Raw genomic sequence first — 17,689 nt, forward strand, 5'->3', positions numbered from 1 at the left:
GTTCGGGAGGCAGACACACTCTTGCAGTTTAAATCTAGATTAAAGACCCATCTCTTTAACCTGGCATACACATAACATACTAATATGCTTTTATTATCCAAATCCGTTAAAGGATTTTTAGGCTGCATTAATTAGGTAAACCGGAACCGGAAACACTTCCCATAACACCCTATGTACTTGCTACATCATTAGAAGAATGGCATCTACGCTAATATTTGTCTGTTTCTCTCTTGTTCCGAGGTCACCGTGACCACCAGATCCAGTCTGTGTCCAGATCAGAGGGTCACTGCAGTCACCCGGATCCAGTACTTATCCAGACCAGATGCTGGATCAGCACCTAGAAAGGACCTCTACATCCCCGAAAGACAGCGGAGACCAGGACAACTAGAGCCCCAGATACAGATCCCCTGTAAAGACCTTGTCTCAAAGGAGCACCAGGACAAAACCACAGGAAACAGATGATTCTTCTGCACAATCTGACTTTGCTGCAGCCTGGAATTGAACTACTGGTTTCGTCTGGTCAGAGGAGAACTGGCCCCCCAACTGAGCCTGGTTTCTCCCAAGGTTTTTTTCTCCATTCTGTCACCGATGGAGTTTCGGTTCCTTGCCGCTGTCGCCTCTGGCTTGCTTAGTTGGGGACACTTCATCTACAGCGATATCGTTGACTTGATTGCAAATAAATGCACAGACACTATTAAAATGAACAGAGATGACATAACTGAATTCAATAATGAACTGCCTTTAACAATCATTTTTGCATTATTGACACTGTTTTCCTAATGAATGTTGTTCAGTTGCTTTGACGCAATGTATTTTGTTTAAAGCGCTATATAAATAAAGGTGACTTTGACTTTGATCCGTACAAAGTTTGGCGCGTAACTTGTCCCGCAGTTCTTGTCACAGACCAACGAAACAGGCGTCAAATCATGCGGCCTATTCGGGAATGGTGTGCTATGACTTTTATAAGTGATCGGGTGTACGATGTTCGCACACCGGGCGAAAAATCCCATAGACAATGCATTACGACCAACTTTGACGGATCGTAGCTCCGAGAGAGAATTTTTCAGAAACATGTGAATCACCACATTTGGAGAGGCTATCAGGCTGTGCGAGAACATACCCCGCAGTGGGGTATAAGTTGTACCCCTGGGGCGCAAGAGCCCCCCAAATTTGCCCCATAGACATAATATGGTGAGAGATCGCCCATGAAACAATGTGTTTTTCCTACTATGATAAATTACATAGGGATTTTGTATTGAATATAACTCTGCATCACAATGTCATAGAGACCCTAGCAACCACCCCGATTACCCTGGCAATTACAATGCATACCCTAACAACTGCCATAGCAACCATGAAGGGGACCCTAGCAACCGAGGGGCGAGTTTTGCCACTGCAAGCACCACTCACATTTTCTTCAGGAAATGTACATTCTAGTTCAAATTACACTTTCTCCCATTCATTGTTATGAGATTGCATCATCTTGGTATATCTGAAGTCTTTGATTCAGCTCAGTTATGAATAGCCTTCTTCAACCAAAAGTAAAACAAACAAGCTATAAATATATAGTAACACAATACAGAAAATAACTGGTTGTTAAAATGCAAGGGAAGTGGAAACATTTTAAACCCGAATTATTTGCATCTTTTACATGAATTGTGTAAATTAATCTGAACTACAAAGAGAATTTTTGACCGGTTTGTTTAAATTTGTTGGCTGCAAGATAGGTAACATCTCCCACATCAGTGAAACTATCTTTTAAGCCAGTAAAAGCCAGACTGACTGTACACTTCGCTCATAACCATATATATTTGCAAGCATCTTCAAAGCTCATAGGTATAATTATCTGCTGAAGTTCTGAACATGTTTCCATTTAGTGAAAGGACTTCACAACTGTCACTAGAGATGGGTAAAACGGATTACTCTCTCTGCTCAAATACAGCTTGTTCACAAAGCAGGATGCTCAATAAAAGCAGACACAGCCCAGTGGAATATTGAACACCTGGAACGAGACTTAAACTGCAATGTGTTTGTGGAAGAAAATCAGTGTTGCCAGGTTTTCACAACGAAACCAGCCTAATTGCTACTCAAAACTAGCCTAATCGATTTCTGGGCGTTAAAATGCATGGAAAATACATGCTTTACCTACGGTTTCCCTGATAATATTTGCATTCCAGGGGCTAAATATCATGTTGGTCCAACCTATGGACATGAAAAACAACCTGCAGCAACAGTATTAAAGTAGCACAATTCCGTTGGAAAACCGCGGACTTGGCAACACTGAAGAAAATGTGCCGGTGTGAAGCAGTACTGCCCCCTGCTGTTTCAGTGATCGAAACAGAACCCAGCAACAACATCCAATTAAACTGAAGATGGGGATGGAATAAACAAAAGGTTTTTGGAGACATTGTAATGAGCACAAGGATGGGAAACATAACACTTTTTTTTAGTTTGAAAAAAAAAATGCATAATGAATCATTATAAAATTCAAAGATTTCTCACACAGATTCACAAATGCCATTTTGTTAATTACAAATCCACAGCTGTGGAAGGAATCAATTTCAAAGTTTAAGATATTTTTTTTTCTTTTTTTTTTTTCGTTTAGAAGGCTACACACTCATTTTAAGGTGATTCTTACAAAACCTGACAAAAAAGTCCGCTCATTTCACTTCACTTCACAAGAAACAAAAAAATAAAATAAAATGACACCTATTAAGATTTATTAATAATTAAATATTTTTAATTACCAGAATGTATGTATGATTTTAGTGTGTTGTAGATAACTAGTTCCAAAAAGACCACTTAAAATGTGTGTCTGCAAGATTATTTCAAAGTCAAATGATCATTGTGTGAAAAAATATATATTTATTATATTGCAGTTACAATAATGAAAATCTAATGAGAAACCAAGAATAATAAGAATTACAAATGAACTCAAGAATAAAATTCCCAGGCACTTTACAGCAAAGAGAAGGGTAAAATGTGATATTTTGTCATGAATATAATGTTCCAATGCCATTTTACAAGTTAAGAATTTTAATTATTTTAATTTAGGCATTAACAGATTTGGTAGCTTGTGGTATGAAGTCAAGGTTTACAGAGGTTTTTTTTCTTCTTTTTTTCTAATAAAAATGCCCTTGAAGTGGCCCCTGGAAGGTTATACCATTTCATTTAAGGATGTTGTGTGAAAGCTATCTAGTCTTGGTCACTTTTGATTGAGCCTCAGAAAGCATTGCTACCTGTGAGGAGCTAAATTTACACTCAACAGAATGTGTTCAGGAAAACAGTTTTGGCGCAGGTGGCTAGGAGACAACACCTCCACTGTGACGCATGGGAGTGTACAAGCAATGAAATGGCTTGCTTATTTAACATGCCGATTTATGCATGCTGTAATTGATTTGCCATTAGTCCTTGATTGATGTCCCTGTGTGTTTTGAAGCAGACATCAGGCTATAATTACTCCCCATGTTGTGCTCCCTCCATAGTTTCATTACAATAAGCAGATGCCTTGTTGTCCTGCTAAATAATTGGGTAAAACAGTGACCGTCTGCCTTTTTTCCGGTGGAGCATTCAAACGCTTTTTTTTTAATTGTCGGCTTCAAGTTCACTAAAAACTTCCATTCAGAGCTAAGACATCTAGTCCCAACAGAAGATAACACTATGCATCACAATGATTGTGGAAGTGCTTTCAGTCTCTTTTTCAGAAGACAAAATCATTATTGTTTTCTCATCTGTTTCTTTGGCCGTGAGTGAAAGGGGATGTGCTTATGAGAGAATCTGGTGAATGGGATATGTAACTTCCTTCAGAACCTCCAGGAGGACATGGGGCCCTCTTCAAAGACGTTGCTGCCCAGAACCCCATGAGCTGATACCTGGCCCTCCTCACTGTCCTGAGGTTGCATCTTCGCCTGGGCTAAATGCCACAAAGGAGAGCTGTTCCCTGCCGCTCCTATTGAAGACAAAATAAATATAATAATATGGATTATTAAAAATAGATGCTGTATTACGCTTTTGTTTGAGCAAAATATCACAGTGGAGCCTGTTAAACCTACATGTTAACTGTTGTTTTTAGATCATCAGCCCTTTTATATCAGAGCAGAGAGCACCTATGCATGGCTGCCAGATTGGGAAGATGAACTAAAACATGAGGCAGCAAATGCATCAATTTAAGAGAAAAGCTGACTGAGGGATTTAAACTTTTGACATCCGGGCAGCCTCAAGCATAGGTTAAGTGTATCCAAGATAACACTAATGTGAAATAAATACAAAACGTTTTTGGGATAAATAACCAGGGAGCAAATATCACTGACCTTTATGCTTAATTAAATATAAAATATAAACATATAATAAAATATAAACAGTTTCTGTCACTTTAAGACCTAATGCACAGATCCAGTATAACGTTCACTAAAATTGTTTGCATTCACTTAAGACTAGGGGTGGCACGGTTCGCTGAAAAAAACGAACCGTTCAGTTCTCCACACACGGTTCGGCACAGGCTGGGACCGCAGTTCAACTTAAATCTGACAAATCATCTGTAATTTCGTTTGCTATAAATAACACGTAAAACAACCTGGGTCCAGCTAATATATGTTTCTGTTATCCATTCTGGATTCCCAGACATAAAAACAGTGGACAAACCATGTGCTCTTGTTCAATGTGAATGCCTTTTATGCTGAATATGAGCAGTTTATTCCGTCATCACCCGGGTGCTGATAGCGTGCGCGCACAGATGAGACCTGAACTCATTTAAAGGGTAGTTCACCGAAAAATGAATATTATGTCATTAATAACTCACCCTCATGTCGTTCCAAATTCCGTAAGATATTTTAGAGAACGAGTCAATCTTTTGTTCATTATCTGGCTCGGCTCAGTGTTCATCTTCAGTTCTCTCTTCACAGCAGTTCAGTCAGTGTACTGTTTGAGTACATTAATTACTCCGGGATATTGGTTTGTTTGAACTCAGAGGGAGTGTCAGCCACATTAAAAAACTTAACAGCTTAAGTCATTTGTGGATTAATGCGTATTGGAGACGCGAACCGTTTAAAACGATTCAGTTCGATTTGGTGAACTGGTTCAAAAAGATCCGGTTACATCGAATGATTCGTTCGCGAACCGGATATGACACTGCTTTGATTTGAAATCTCTCACAACAGACACTGAAGAGAAGACAATGCTGAATAAAGTCGTAGTTTTTGTTATTTTTGGACCAAAATGTATTTTCAATGCTTCAAAATATTCTAAATGACCCTCTGATGTCACATGGACTACTTTGATTATGTTTTTATAATAACAACATGAGTATGTTTCAGTGCATTCTCTTAAAGTGACAGTCTTTATATTAATCGAACAGCAACAACAAAGAAATCACTCACTGCTCTTGATTAAAAAGCTTTTGTAACTTTAAAGAACAATCTTTAATTTATACAGTCCAATATGCGATGCTGTTACATTTGATTACTTTATTCAATTTCTGTACCTTAAAACTAATGCTCCCTAAAAAAAAATGTTACTCTATTGTATTTATTTGTGCTGTTGCTCATAGTTAGATAGATTTTTTTTTTTGTATAGTTTCTACATAAACATAGCACATACTGAACTATACCGAAGAAAATGACTCTAAAACCGTGAAACAAACCGAACCGTGAAAAAGTTGAACCATGCCACCCCTACTTAAGACATAACCAACTGTGTTTACATTCTTGTCAAGACTTGTAACGAGTTGAGATCTCTTTCACGGCGTGCTTTATGCATTATTGTGAACAGTCTTCCAATTTAACAGAATTACTTTACCAAACCAAAGCTTTAACCAAACAGATCTGAAGAAGCAGTGGCTGCTCACACAGACATGTATAACAGACATTTTGCCAGAGATAAAGATAAAACATAGAGATCCATCTTAAAATGCAAACCAGAGATGGTTAAATTAGCCTAATCAAGGGTAAACACAATTAATGGATAAATCAAGACATATATGAATGATCCTATATGAACGTGGAACAGCTTGTCAGTGAACAATGGCTCTGTGTAGTTAATGTTGCTCTATGTGAAAGCACGCACGTAATGGAGATTTACCGTTCATTACAGAACCGACTGTGTGAGGGGAATGTCCCTCCTCCAGTCCTCCTGCCAGTCTTTCATTGGATTTGCCCAGAACACCGACCAGGAAGGGCCTGGTCACCTGAGGCCAGATCTGCTTCTGTCTCCTCGCTTAAAAGGAGTGCAGTGTCACTCATTGGCTCCTCTTTAACCTTCAAGGGTTTGGAATCCTCCAGAGCCTTTTCTGGATTCACAAGTCTCTCGTACTCTTCTGAGAGCTCCTTACTGACCTAGAGTCAAAGACAACACTACTTCCTCATGGAATACCTGTTCCACCACATCAGGGAAGGGTGTAGAGCCCTGGCAAGCCTCCCTGTCACAGCCACACGCAGCAACTTGGTGATCCGCAGGTAATGTTCATGGGTCAGGTCGGTCAAAGTCTCTAGCACACTCTCGTTCGCCAACTCGATTCCAACGTGAGCAAGCAGTGTGGCGACCGACTGGTACAGAAGCTGACGGCAGGATGGCCAGCTCAACTCAGTGACTGGCTCACCTTTACCTCTAAGAAGAGGGAGATGTTGAGAAATAAAAAAAAAATAAAAAAAAATTAACTACTAAACTATTTTTTTTATACCAAAAACTATTTTTGTCTTTATTATCATATCAAGACATCTCTACATTTTTTTTATGCTCCCATAAAATATCAAAATCAATTTTAATTCAGAAATTAAAAAGGTTCTCATCCTAGAAGAGGTGTATTCAGGTCAATATATTTTCATATATTTTTGAATAAATTAATAGATAGGACAAACAGTGACTGATACACATGATGATCTACTGACATACTTGTAGAAGTCACTCTCTGGGTCACTATGGTGTAGTTGGAATGGCTGTCGAGGAGCTTTACTATCCAGTGGAATTAGATCATCAGGTACAGTGGGTGTGGCAGGCCGGGGAGGTAGAGCATCCCCATTCTCGGGTTTCAAGGCACCCTGGGCATCTGATAATGTGGACAGGGGTTGCTGGCCTTGTTGGAGACGACGAGAATGCTGGCTCAGCTGCACAGTATGGATTGTGAGGCTGCAGGGCTCAGAGGGGATATCCAGCATGGTGGTAGGACGTGGACGCTGTGCAGAAGGTTGGTGCAGGGGAGGGTCTTGCATCTCCACCTGGCAGAACTCGCGCTGCAGGACGTGAAAAGAACTGCGGCCCGAGGGAGCCGAAGCCACTGGGAGCTCACCCCAATAACGCATCATCTTCACACAGTGCTGTCACTCAGTGCTTCTTTGACAATGGTACAATCTGACAACCACAGTAAACATTAGTCAGGTTGAAATAAAAAACATATCACTCATATCTCCTATCACCTGGTGCATATGTAGTGGTTATGAATGGTTACCTCAAATATCAAAATATATTTTTAAAACTTTAATTTTATATATTTTTTTTGCATTGTGATATTTAAAACTATCCCCCACCAACACACTTCTACAAGTACTGCCTGTTCACTGATTAAAAATAACAAAATAACAAAATAAATAAGTTACAAGAATGACTGACAATTCTAATGAAATCAATGAGAAAAACTATTACAAACAAACTCAAAAGTACAGCAAAAATATATAATGGCCTTAAAATGTGATAGATGATCCATAGATTTTGAAAGACTTGGAAATGTAAGTAAGACATTTACTGATATATTATAATATGCACATGAAACGTTTATTTTCTTTTTACAAACTTTCATGATTTCGTGTTTTTAAAGACTTCATTCTGCACTTTTACATTCACTTTTTCTTCACAACATCAGATGCCTTACAATGTCCATTTTTTAATGTGGCACATATAAAACATAATCACCATCATAATCATCATAACAAATCGCTTAGTTTACCTTTTATAAGTAGATGATCATAAAGGCGAATAATAATCAAAATAATTAAGCAATATGTATAATTTTGACAAAACGACGAATGAACGACGACCAATGTGAGGTACAACACTAAAATGTCTCCGTACAGAATGTAAATAGTTCCTAGACAATAGAGATAAGACATAACAACTTTAAAACGTCAAAACTACTATATATTGCAAATAATTATTATACATAATTATTAAAATATTTTGATACATTTCTGGTTATTAACTAAATAAGATCAATCAGAAATTCTAGACTACAGGATCGGAATCATTAAAAAGTTACACCAAACACACACCATATCGTGTAGTGGACACATGATGGAGTCTGAAAGCAGCGGACAAATAGAAAATAATCACACTGAAATGGAAACAGAGAGTAGCTCGCGCCCTGAGAACGGTCAAACCGGTGATACTAAACAAGACTTCTCCAGCACTAATGAAACCACAGATGCTTCTTTTAAGAAACCGGATATTTTTGTAGCTCCATCTCTCCCTGCGAAGAAATCAGGAGGGTTAAACTCAAGCAAGAAACTAACAGAGGAAATAAGCAGCAGCATATCAGAGAATAAAGGCACGGATAGTAAACACCAGCAACTATCTGCAAACCCCACAGACAGTCAAACAGACCCGTGCGATCATCCATCCGAGAAATCAGAGGTACAGAAGGTCCAGCCGAAACCGAAAGACATCCTACCTAAGATTCCTGCCAAACTACCCCCGGCGGGTAATTTCCCCCCGCTCCCGTACACCGAGCCCCCGTGGGGATCTGTTCCTGACATCCGCTACTCGTTTGAGCTGCTGAAAAACGGTTCAATCTTAGACACGGTCCCGCTGACCCAGAGAAGTTACTTCGTGGTGGGTCGATTGCCGGTGTGTGATGTGTCTCTGGAGCACCCGTCCATCTCCCGCTATCACGCTGTGGTGCAGTACCGGGGCAGAGCTGGGCAGGACGGGGTCGTAGGAGAGGAGAAGGGCTTCTATGCCTATGATCTGGGCAGCACTCATGGGACTTTTGTGAATAAGAACAAAATACCACCTAAAACTTACATAAGGCTACGAGTGGGACACGTTCTGAAGTTTGGAGGAAGCACGAGACTCTTTATTTTGCAGGTGTGTATTTATTAAGAGTAGCACATAAAATACATATGCCACAATGTCAAAACCTGATAGAAAAGCCTCAAATAGGTTATTACTAAGTATTAGTACAATATCACAGTATTCAATATCACATTCATTGTCATTAACACGTGTTACAGCCATGATACCATAGTTGATCCAGTTAGTAATATAATCTGTAACTTGGCAATAGCCACTGCTGTCTGCTTTTTACACTGGTAATGTCTGGTACTTACACTGTATTAAATAAATAAATGGGGTTATGTTAGTTTTCTTCTAAAAGAGACTAAAAGTAATCAGACCTAAAAAAAAAAAAATTAATGCTTTTCTGTAGGATAGGTTACCAGATGTGTTGTTGTTTTTCTTTGTCTTTTTTCTTTTTTTTTTGCCTTTACAATAGTAACAATAGCTGTAGTAACTATTGTATTTCACCATGAAACTGTGTTTACCAATTCAAAGTAATCAAGAATTATTTTCACTCAGAAGTTGCTAGTAAATTTCACAATTAATTACAAGGAAAAACATTAAAAGTTACATATTGAATTAAACACGAGAAAAGATGAAAAACTGAAAATAACAATAATAAAATAAAATAAAAATATATAAATAAATAAACATTCTACAGAAATCTTTGTTTTATTTACCACTTAGAAAAATCAGTTTTACAGTGTAGTCCAGCAGTTGATAAAAAATTAAGAATGTATGTTATCTAGTGATTGTCTGACCCTTATAAAATACAATTTTATATATATGATTTTTTTAATGAATTTTTAATGATTAGACCACTTTGATCAGTAACACTTTATTTTAAGGACCAACTCTGTTAACTAGTTGCTTATTAACATGCCTATTTCTAGCATATTGGCAATTTATTAGTACTTATAAACTTATACACAGGTTAATGCCATATTCTGCATGACCATATTTTAGACCCCTTAACCCTACCTCATACCTAAACTTAACAACCACCTTACAAGCTGTTAATGAACAGCAAATTAGGAGTTTAATTAAGCCAAAAACATAGTTAATAGTTACTTAATAGTGAGAATTGGTCCCCAAACTAAGGTGTAAGCGATTTCTCTCATGCTCCTTATTATTATTATTATAGCTTGAGCTAGCTTTGATTATACTAGATTCCCTCTTCTCTCAGGGTCCAGAGTTTGACGAAGAAGCGGAATCTGAACTGACGGTGACAGAGCTCAGAGAGCGTGCTAGAAAACAGAGAGAAGAGCTGGAGAAGAGGATGATGGGTGATGGCTCAGATGAGGAGGAAGAGAAAGAGGACAGCGAAGCCAGTGCTTCAAGGGGAAGCTCCTCAGAACATACTGGATGCTCTTGGGGAATGGGTAACAAAGAAAACAGATGATCCTCAGTCCATTATAACGACCTCATTCTTAGTGATCTCACACTTTGTCCTTTTTTTAGCTGAAGAGGCAGTGCCAGAAGAGGATGAGAATGAGGAGAATCCGTTCGCCACAGAATTTCAGGAGGATCAGGAAGCAGCTTACTTAAAAGATCCTAAAAAGGCATTACAGGGCTTTTATGACAGAGAAGGTAAAATAACTTGATTCAAATCATGAAATCTTGATTTCTTTGCAACATACAACCATAAAATCATAATTGTTTATTTTCTTTTCAGGAGAAGAACTAGAGTTTGAGTATGAAGAAAAAGGCCATGGTACCTGGCTCTGCAGAATTAAGTAAGCACTTAATCTCTGTTTGTAGCCAAACCTTGTCAAAATGGTTTTTGTAGCAATTTAACACCTGCTACAAAAATTGCAATGATTGGTGGCAAAATTATCTATGGAAATACACATACTGGTGGCTATGCATTTGTGAATATTACTTCTGGAAAAAGGATACAGGTGATTTTGGTGACATTTATGTAGAAATTGAGGTTTGAAAATAACTTTTTTAGAAAATATTGTGATTTCTGTGTCTTTTAGGTTGCCGGTGGATGATTCTGTAGGCAGGCAGCTGGTGGCTGAAGTGACCCACACAGGGAAAAAGAAAGAAGCAGCCGTCCAGTGCTGCTTAGAGGCCTGCCGCATCCTGGAGGCCCGTGGTCTTCTGAGACAGGAGGCAGGTAGGTAGACTTACCAGAAGACTTCAGTGACATTTATGACTGAGCTCATACTCATGGATAAACCTTTTTAACAATTGCCATGTTAACTATTTGTTTTTTTACCATATAAAATGTAAAAAAAAAAAAAAAAATAGTTGTTTATGTATTTTGGTTGACATTTGTGTAAAACTGTGGATTTTAGAATTTAGTAGGGTTGTTCAGTTATGGGTCTTTCAGGGTCGACTCCTCAACTCCATTTACTCACAGTGGTGGCATTAAGCAGCAACAAGATTGCAGCTGTTATATTAAGCACTAAATGGAGACTATTTTTTGTCTCCAGTAAGTAATCCATATAAAACTGTTCAGACCAACTTTTCTGAAGAGACTCGATCACTTTATATGATGAATATATTTAATTTTGGCCTTAATTCACATATTTACATTGAACAGTTTCCAGTTTTTAAATTGTTGGTCTCTCTTTAATGATATTTTGTTTGCTGACAGGTCAATAAAACTTCTAGTTTTCATTCTTCTTCTTTTTCTTTTGCCAAGCATTTATAGTCCACTTGCAAGCATTCTATTTGTGTCTCTTTGCAGTGTCCCGCAAACGCAAGAAGAAGAACTGGGAAGATGAAGATTTTTATGACAGTGATGATGACACGTTCCTTGACCGGACAGGTGCAGTGGAGAAGAAGCGGACTGAACGCATGAAGAAGGCTGGAAAGATTCAGGAGCGTCCTGATACATATGAATCACTGGTATTGACCCTGCATCATATTTCCTTTGTGATTATCCATGCCCCTGTGTGTGCTGTACCCGGTATTGATGTAATATGTATTCTTTCTTAGCTAGCCAAACTGGCTAAGGTGGAAAAAGAGCTGGCTGACACTGAGAAAAGGCTCAGTTCTTCTGGGAAAGGTAAAGTGGTGAAAGGCTCTGTCCTTTTTCATGTTTTTCTCCATATTTCATGATGTGTAAGGTTACACTTCCTGTTTGTTGTCCTCCTTCAGGAGTCTCCAGTTCTTCCACAGAGGACCCTCTGGATGCTTTCATGAGCGCCGTACGGAGCGAGGCCGCGCTGGATGGGGTGGAGAGAAAGAAGCTACATTTACATGTAGCCGAGTTGAAGAAGGAAGGTCAGAGACTACGCAAGCTAGCAGACCTGGCCAAACCCACCCAGCTGCCCTCATTACAGGCCAGCAGGTGAGCTCAATGTCCCTTTCAGATCCGCTGTACTATAGACTGTAAAAAAAAAAGGACAACACTACATAGCCCGTTTCACACTGCGATTCCAGAAAATACACGGGTAATTTAACTGCTGGCAGTTGTTCCCAGGTCACTTGATTTTGCCCCTTTCACACTGCCAGTTATTAGCCGGAATATGTGCGTGTGTTCGCACACAACCCGTAAAGGTCCCGCAAAGACACGTAACATCAGGGCGTGACGTGTAATGTACGAGTCCAAAACGCTAGGCACGTTAACTTTTATTTAAGCTGGCGAACGATCTCCGCTTCAGCGTGGATCGTGAGGAGCTAACTGATCTCTGCTTCATTACAGTTTGCACATATTTTTTTTGCGCGAATGTTGATCTTCCTTCAAAACACCTGGTAAAAAAGTTGCGCGATAACGTTTCATCACTACAACACACCCTTTACAGCGTTAGTTCTGGCTTTTGTTCACACAGCGCTCGTTCCGGGACTGAACCCGGCAATGTTACTAGGTCCCAGAATCAATCCCGGGATGTGTTTGCGTTCACACAGAAGGCGACCCAGAAATGTTCCCCCAATTTTCCGGTGTGAAAGGAGCTCATGTCTCCTGTTCATTCCACTGTTGATAAGTAAAGCCAAAATGTTCTAAGATCTTCAAGTGGGCCATTAATTGTTAATAATTGTTTATGAAATATCACACTTTTTTTTTTTTACTATGTTTTAGTTTAACCAGCAAACCTCTGAAGCACAGCACTTTGTTTTTCAGTAAATGAAAGGAATTGTTCAAATTTCTTTTGATTTGAATTAAATTGGTAAAGTTGTATGTATTAATTGGATTACCACAACAAAACCGAATCCAGAAAAATTAAAAAAGACAAAGCCAAAGTCATCTCAAAAATCACGGATTTTAATAAATTCTTCAATTGTTAAAGTTTCATAAATTCATCTGATTGCCTAATGTTGATTGTTAGAGCGTAATTAAACCAGAAACGGAATCTAGAAAAAGTTAATCCTGAATTTAAAAACACAGAATTTGGGCCTAATTTTGTATGTAATGTTTTTGTTTGTTTGCTTTAAACACAAATCTAGTAGTCAGGACACCGAGAAACCTAAGAAGTTATCTCTGCCTTTGTTTGGAGCCATGAAAGGAGGGAGTAAGTTCAAACTGAAGACTGGAACTATAGGAGTGAGTCTTTTTACATTTATAAAGGAATAATATATAGGTCATTCTTAGGCTTTGTAAGAGTTGCATATGACTCTCTCTCTCTCTCTCTCTCTCTCTCTCTCATTCAAATGAGTAGACGTTACCCCAAAAGCGAACCAATCTGCCTCCCGAGCTCTTCAACATGAAAGAAATGCCCCCTGGTGGTGAGGAAGAGAATGAAGAAGAAGAAGAGGAGGAAAAAAACAAGAAAACAGAGGACATGCTCACAGATGGTGATATGGAAGTTGTTCAGTCTGTAGAGCCGACCAGCTCAGAACACTCCGGTGCAGACAGAGCTGAAACTCAGACACACCGCCCTAATGGTTAGACATTTACAAAAATAACTACCCACAGCCTTTACAACGCTTTGTTAGGAATTTACTAATTACTTGTAATACATAGTGTAATTCTATTTCTGACCACAAGAAGGCAGTGTTGTGCCTCACAGAGTCTCATTTTACTTAACTACCACTATGTACAAAATGTCATCCATGATATTAGCATGTAATCAGAGCTAGATATTGTCTAAAATATTTCCGTGTGTCTAGCCAAAGTAGTCCTCGAGGACCAGCCTGCCAAGATAGCTGCATCTCATGAAAAACAGAAATACAAGTCTGCCCATCTTCAAGACAAAAGTGCCTCTCCTCCAAAAGGTAGAATCAGATATTTTGTGTATGGTTTCACGTATTGTAATTTCTTTGAAAGGTGAAGTGTGACTGTTTTAAAAATGTTCTTCCGTTTGTCTATTGATTGTTGTTACAATTGGTGCTTCTATCTTTACCTTTAAGTGGATAATGGCTGTGACAAATGTCTGATGCACACTGTTTTTAATTATGATTCATATCCCAACAGAAGAATTTGAGAGCAGTGTCTCAAATGTCCAGAGTCCAAAGACAAATACGAAGAAGAAAGTTATCGGCCCAAGCAGGGTAAATATTGTAATAGTAAATAATTATTATCCACATAAAATATGGCAAAGATCGACAAAACAAGCCGTTTGAGGTTTGGACCTACACTGGCCCCAAAATATAAAAAAGTGGCTTTTATTTTAAATGAAGTTAACTTAAAAGCATGCTTTTCAAATTAAACATTTGTCAAAAATATGTTTATTAGGTATTCACTTGTGAGACTGATATACTATTCGAAATGAAGACAAAAAAAAGTGATTCGACTTTTTCTGGTTGTCAAACCAGACCATGTTTGTAGTAAATATGGTAGATACAAAATAATTCTTGTGTGAAATATTATTGTATTGTTTTTACAAAGTCACTCTGCTAGCTGGAACCCTTGTGTGATCATTAAGTGTGTAAATATGCAACCACTGTATGAATCTAAACATGTACAATTTGTCTGTAACTTACAGTAAAGTTCTAGAATTAGTTTCCATGTGCCCTGATATTTATACATATATCTACCCTTATTTCTAGCCTCCTGTGACCATGTCTAAGCAATACCCAGAAGATGACCCCGACTACTGCGTTTGGGTTCCTCCGTCAGGTAAATAGCTCCCTCTCTTCACCCCTGATGACTGTGATATAATTAAGTCCTTCCTGTACTTTTATACAAAACCCTAAACAACTACTTATGTCTTTGTGCAGTTAGAAATATGCATCAGAAATCAAACATTCTTGGCAGTGCACCATTAAATCTCAATTTGCAGGCTTTCGCTGAATGAGTGTTAGCTTCTGATCTTAGGACACTTAAAGCATAGTTCTGACATTTCTGGAGATTAGAGAAGTTGCATTATTGGAAAGCATTAATTCCAGGCCAAGGAATTTATCTTAAAGTCAGGAGGTTATTATCCGATAAGGTTCTTTGGTTCTTAGAAAAAAAGAGGGAGATCCAGTCTCTGCCAGAATCCATTTTTGTTGATATGGTGCTTAAGTTGTAATCATGTTAAGCGAACCTAAAGCAAAAACAAATGGCCCTTATTACTACACTGTATTAGCCATATGGATATCTTTGACTTTATCAAAATGTATAAAGACTTAATGTTGACCTGAAGTATATTTCATTTGCAGACGTGCATAGTGTGTTCTTTAATCTGCTTTGAAAGAATTTTTGTTCAATTTAGACTACTGCTGGGGTCTGGGGTCAGTAAAATGAATTTATTTATTTATGAAAGAAATGTATACTTTAACTCAGCGAGGATGAGGACAGTAAAGACGTTTTATCTAAATATCCTAAAATGTATCACATATTCCACACAAATATTAAGCAACACTGTTTTGTTAAGAAGAAATATATCTTGAGCACCAAATCGGCATATTAGAATGATTTCTAATGGATCATGTGACACTGAAGACGGGAATAATTCAGCTTTGCCATCACAGGAATACGTTACTTTTTAACATATCTAAAAAAATAAAAGTGAAATTGTAATATTTTACAATCACACTGTTTTGCCATATACTGTATTTGACTAAATAAATGCAGTCTTGGTGACCCCAAACTTTTGAATAATAGCATATTTTAGGGACTTCCAGATTATTAGAGACTTTTGAATTTTTTTTATGATTGCCTATATGTACGGTATATAAATATCTATGCATAAAAATTTACATTTTCCCCCAATTACTTTAGAAAAGGTCCCTGATGCATACAAATAAATGATTATCCTGTGTTAGTTTGCTTTACATTTTCTCTTTGACTTATGGAAGTCAAATAAATGCTTTGTAATTGCCATTTCATGCTGTCATAAACCAGAAATGTTTAACGGGTGAAACAAAGAGATCATTTTATCCTGTGTGTCTGTTTTGAACAGGTCAGACCGGTGATGGTCGAACACATCTGAATGATAAGTACGGATACTGAATAGAGAAAGAAAAGACCATCCTCACTGGATCAGGAATGGAATCAGTCCAACCGTTCATCTTAGCCCTTCGGAGTGGCCAGATATATCATTTTTTCCCATCTTTGTGCCAAAAGAGTGAACTTTTCGACAGATGTAAGCTTATGATAAGATGTTTCTAGCACTGTTCTGAAAACTGTTTGGTCCCGTGACTGATTTTCATTTCCCTATGCCCTGTTTTCTTTAAAATACATCCATTTCCACCTTTTTACACCTGGTCTGAAACCAAGGATAGTTTTGGAGTGGAGGTAGCTGAAGGTTGGGGAAAAGATCATTCTGTTTTCGGGGTTGGTTTCCTGGGCAAACAATGTTTTGGAGTTTCTGGTTATTTAATTCGAAATGTATTCCATTTGACATTGTATTTTCTTCAGCTGTGTCAGTCGTGTCAGTCCACTTATGTTTAAGCACTTCTGTTGTTGACAAATCTCTACGCACAGCTTGCTGTTCTGGGATCATTTCAACAAGCTTAAGCGAGCTCATTGACCACTCAGTGCGTGGTTCTGGGTCATTCTCTGAACAACGGCGGACTCCCTCTTCAGTTTGGCTGAGTGGCCACGCTCCGTATGGCGAGAGCTCCTGTTGGATGCGGTTCTGTTGACTGCTAATGATGCCTCCTCAGAGAGAGATGGCTTTACCAGCCATCTGGACACTTGCTTGGCATTCTAGGATTGGGAGCAAGCGGTTAATGAATTCGTCTATGTGTGTGTGTGTTTGCAAGAAAGGGAGTGATAGTGAGCTCTGTGTACATTATTAATGTGTGTGTTCACTTCTCTTGATATTAATGAAGACTGACTCAGTGTTGGTGAAGTGTGAGCTTGTGTGTGTGTGTGTAGGTGTCTCTGAGGATTGATTAGGCCCCCCACATTCACTACTCTGTGTATCCAAACCTTTTAGTGCTTTTAAATTCTCCATTGTTTGGAGAGCATGTTTAGTCATATACAAAATGTGGTTTTTGTTATATTTTGTCAATTAAAAATCTACACTGTGTCTCACCAACATGGAGTCTTGAGGTTTTGGGATCTTATAGCCGTATAAAGCCGTATAAATTTGATCATATTTGATGATGCACAAATATCTATGGCCTCTAAATTATCAACATGATCAGATGCTTCCTGAAACAAAGTCTGTATGCCTTTGGTCATCTTGTTGATTGCCTTTTACTATAATTTTAAAAATGTTCCTCTTCAGGTCGTCGTATATGGTCCTTTTTTTTAATGAAGTCAATTATAATATTAATTACAATATTAATAATCACTTGCACATTGCCTGTTAAACACATTAGCGGT

The 17,689-nt window shown here is 38.3% G+C and overlaps 1 protein-coding gene and 1 pseudogene across 2 annotated transcripts; one reads left to right on the top strand and one right to left on the bottom strand.

Annotated features, from left to right (window-relative positions):
* Positions 1-3,419: 3,419 nt before the first annotated feature.
* LOC132112127 (STAGA complex 65 subunit gamma-like) lies at positions 3,420-7,296 on the bottom strand (annotated as a pseudogene).
* A 961-nt stretch (positions 7,297-8,257) lies between these two features.
* On the top strand, positions 8,258-16,733 carry LOC132111797 (kanadaptin-like). Of its 2 annotated transcripts, none has more exons than XM_059519397.1 (14): positions 8,258-9,069; positions 10,226-10,421; positions 10,501-10,629; positions 10,715-10,775; positions 11,022-11,161; positions 11,738-11,898; positions 11,989-12,058; positions 12,151-12,343; positions 13,438-13,534; positions 13,650-13,875; positions 14,107-14,205; positions 14,405-14,481; positions 14,980-15,049; positions 16,317-16,733. In XM_059519397.1, exons 1-14 carry the CDS (start codon positions 8,275-8,277, stop codon positions 16,364-16,366), a joined length of 2,364 nt encoding a protein of 787 aa, XP_059375380.1. In that variant the 5' UTR covers positions 8,258-8,274; the 3' UTR covers positions 16,367-16,733. The 2 variants fall into 2 exon arrangements, with proteins under 2 accessions (XP_059375380.1, XP_059375381.1); XM_059519398.1 differs by having other exon boundaries at positions 13,441-13,534.
* The last annotated feature ends 956 nt before the right edge of the window (positions 16,734-17,689 follow it).

The sequence above is a fragment of the Carassius carassius genome, chromosome 31 (assembly GCF_963082965.1).
Source record: "Carassius carassius chromosome 31, fCarCar2.1, whole genome shotgun sequence".
NCBI lineage: Eukaryota > Metazoa > Chordata > Actinopteri > Cypriniformes > Cyprinidae > Carassius > Carassius carassius.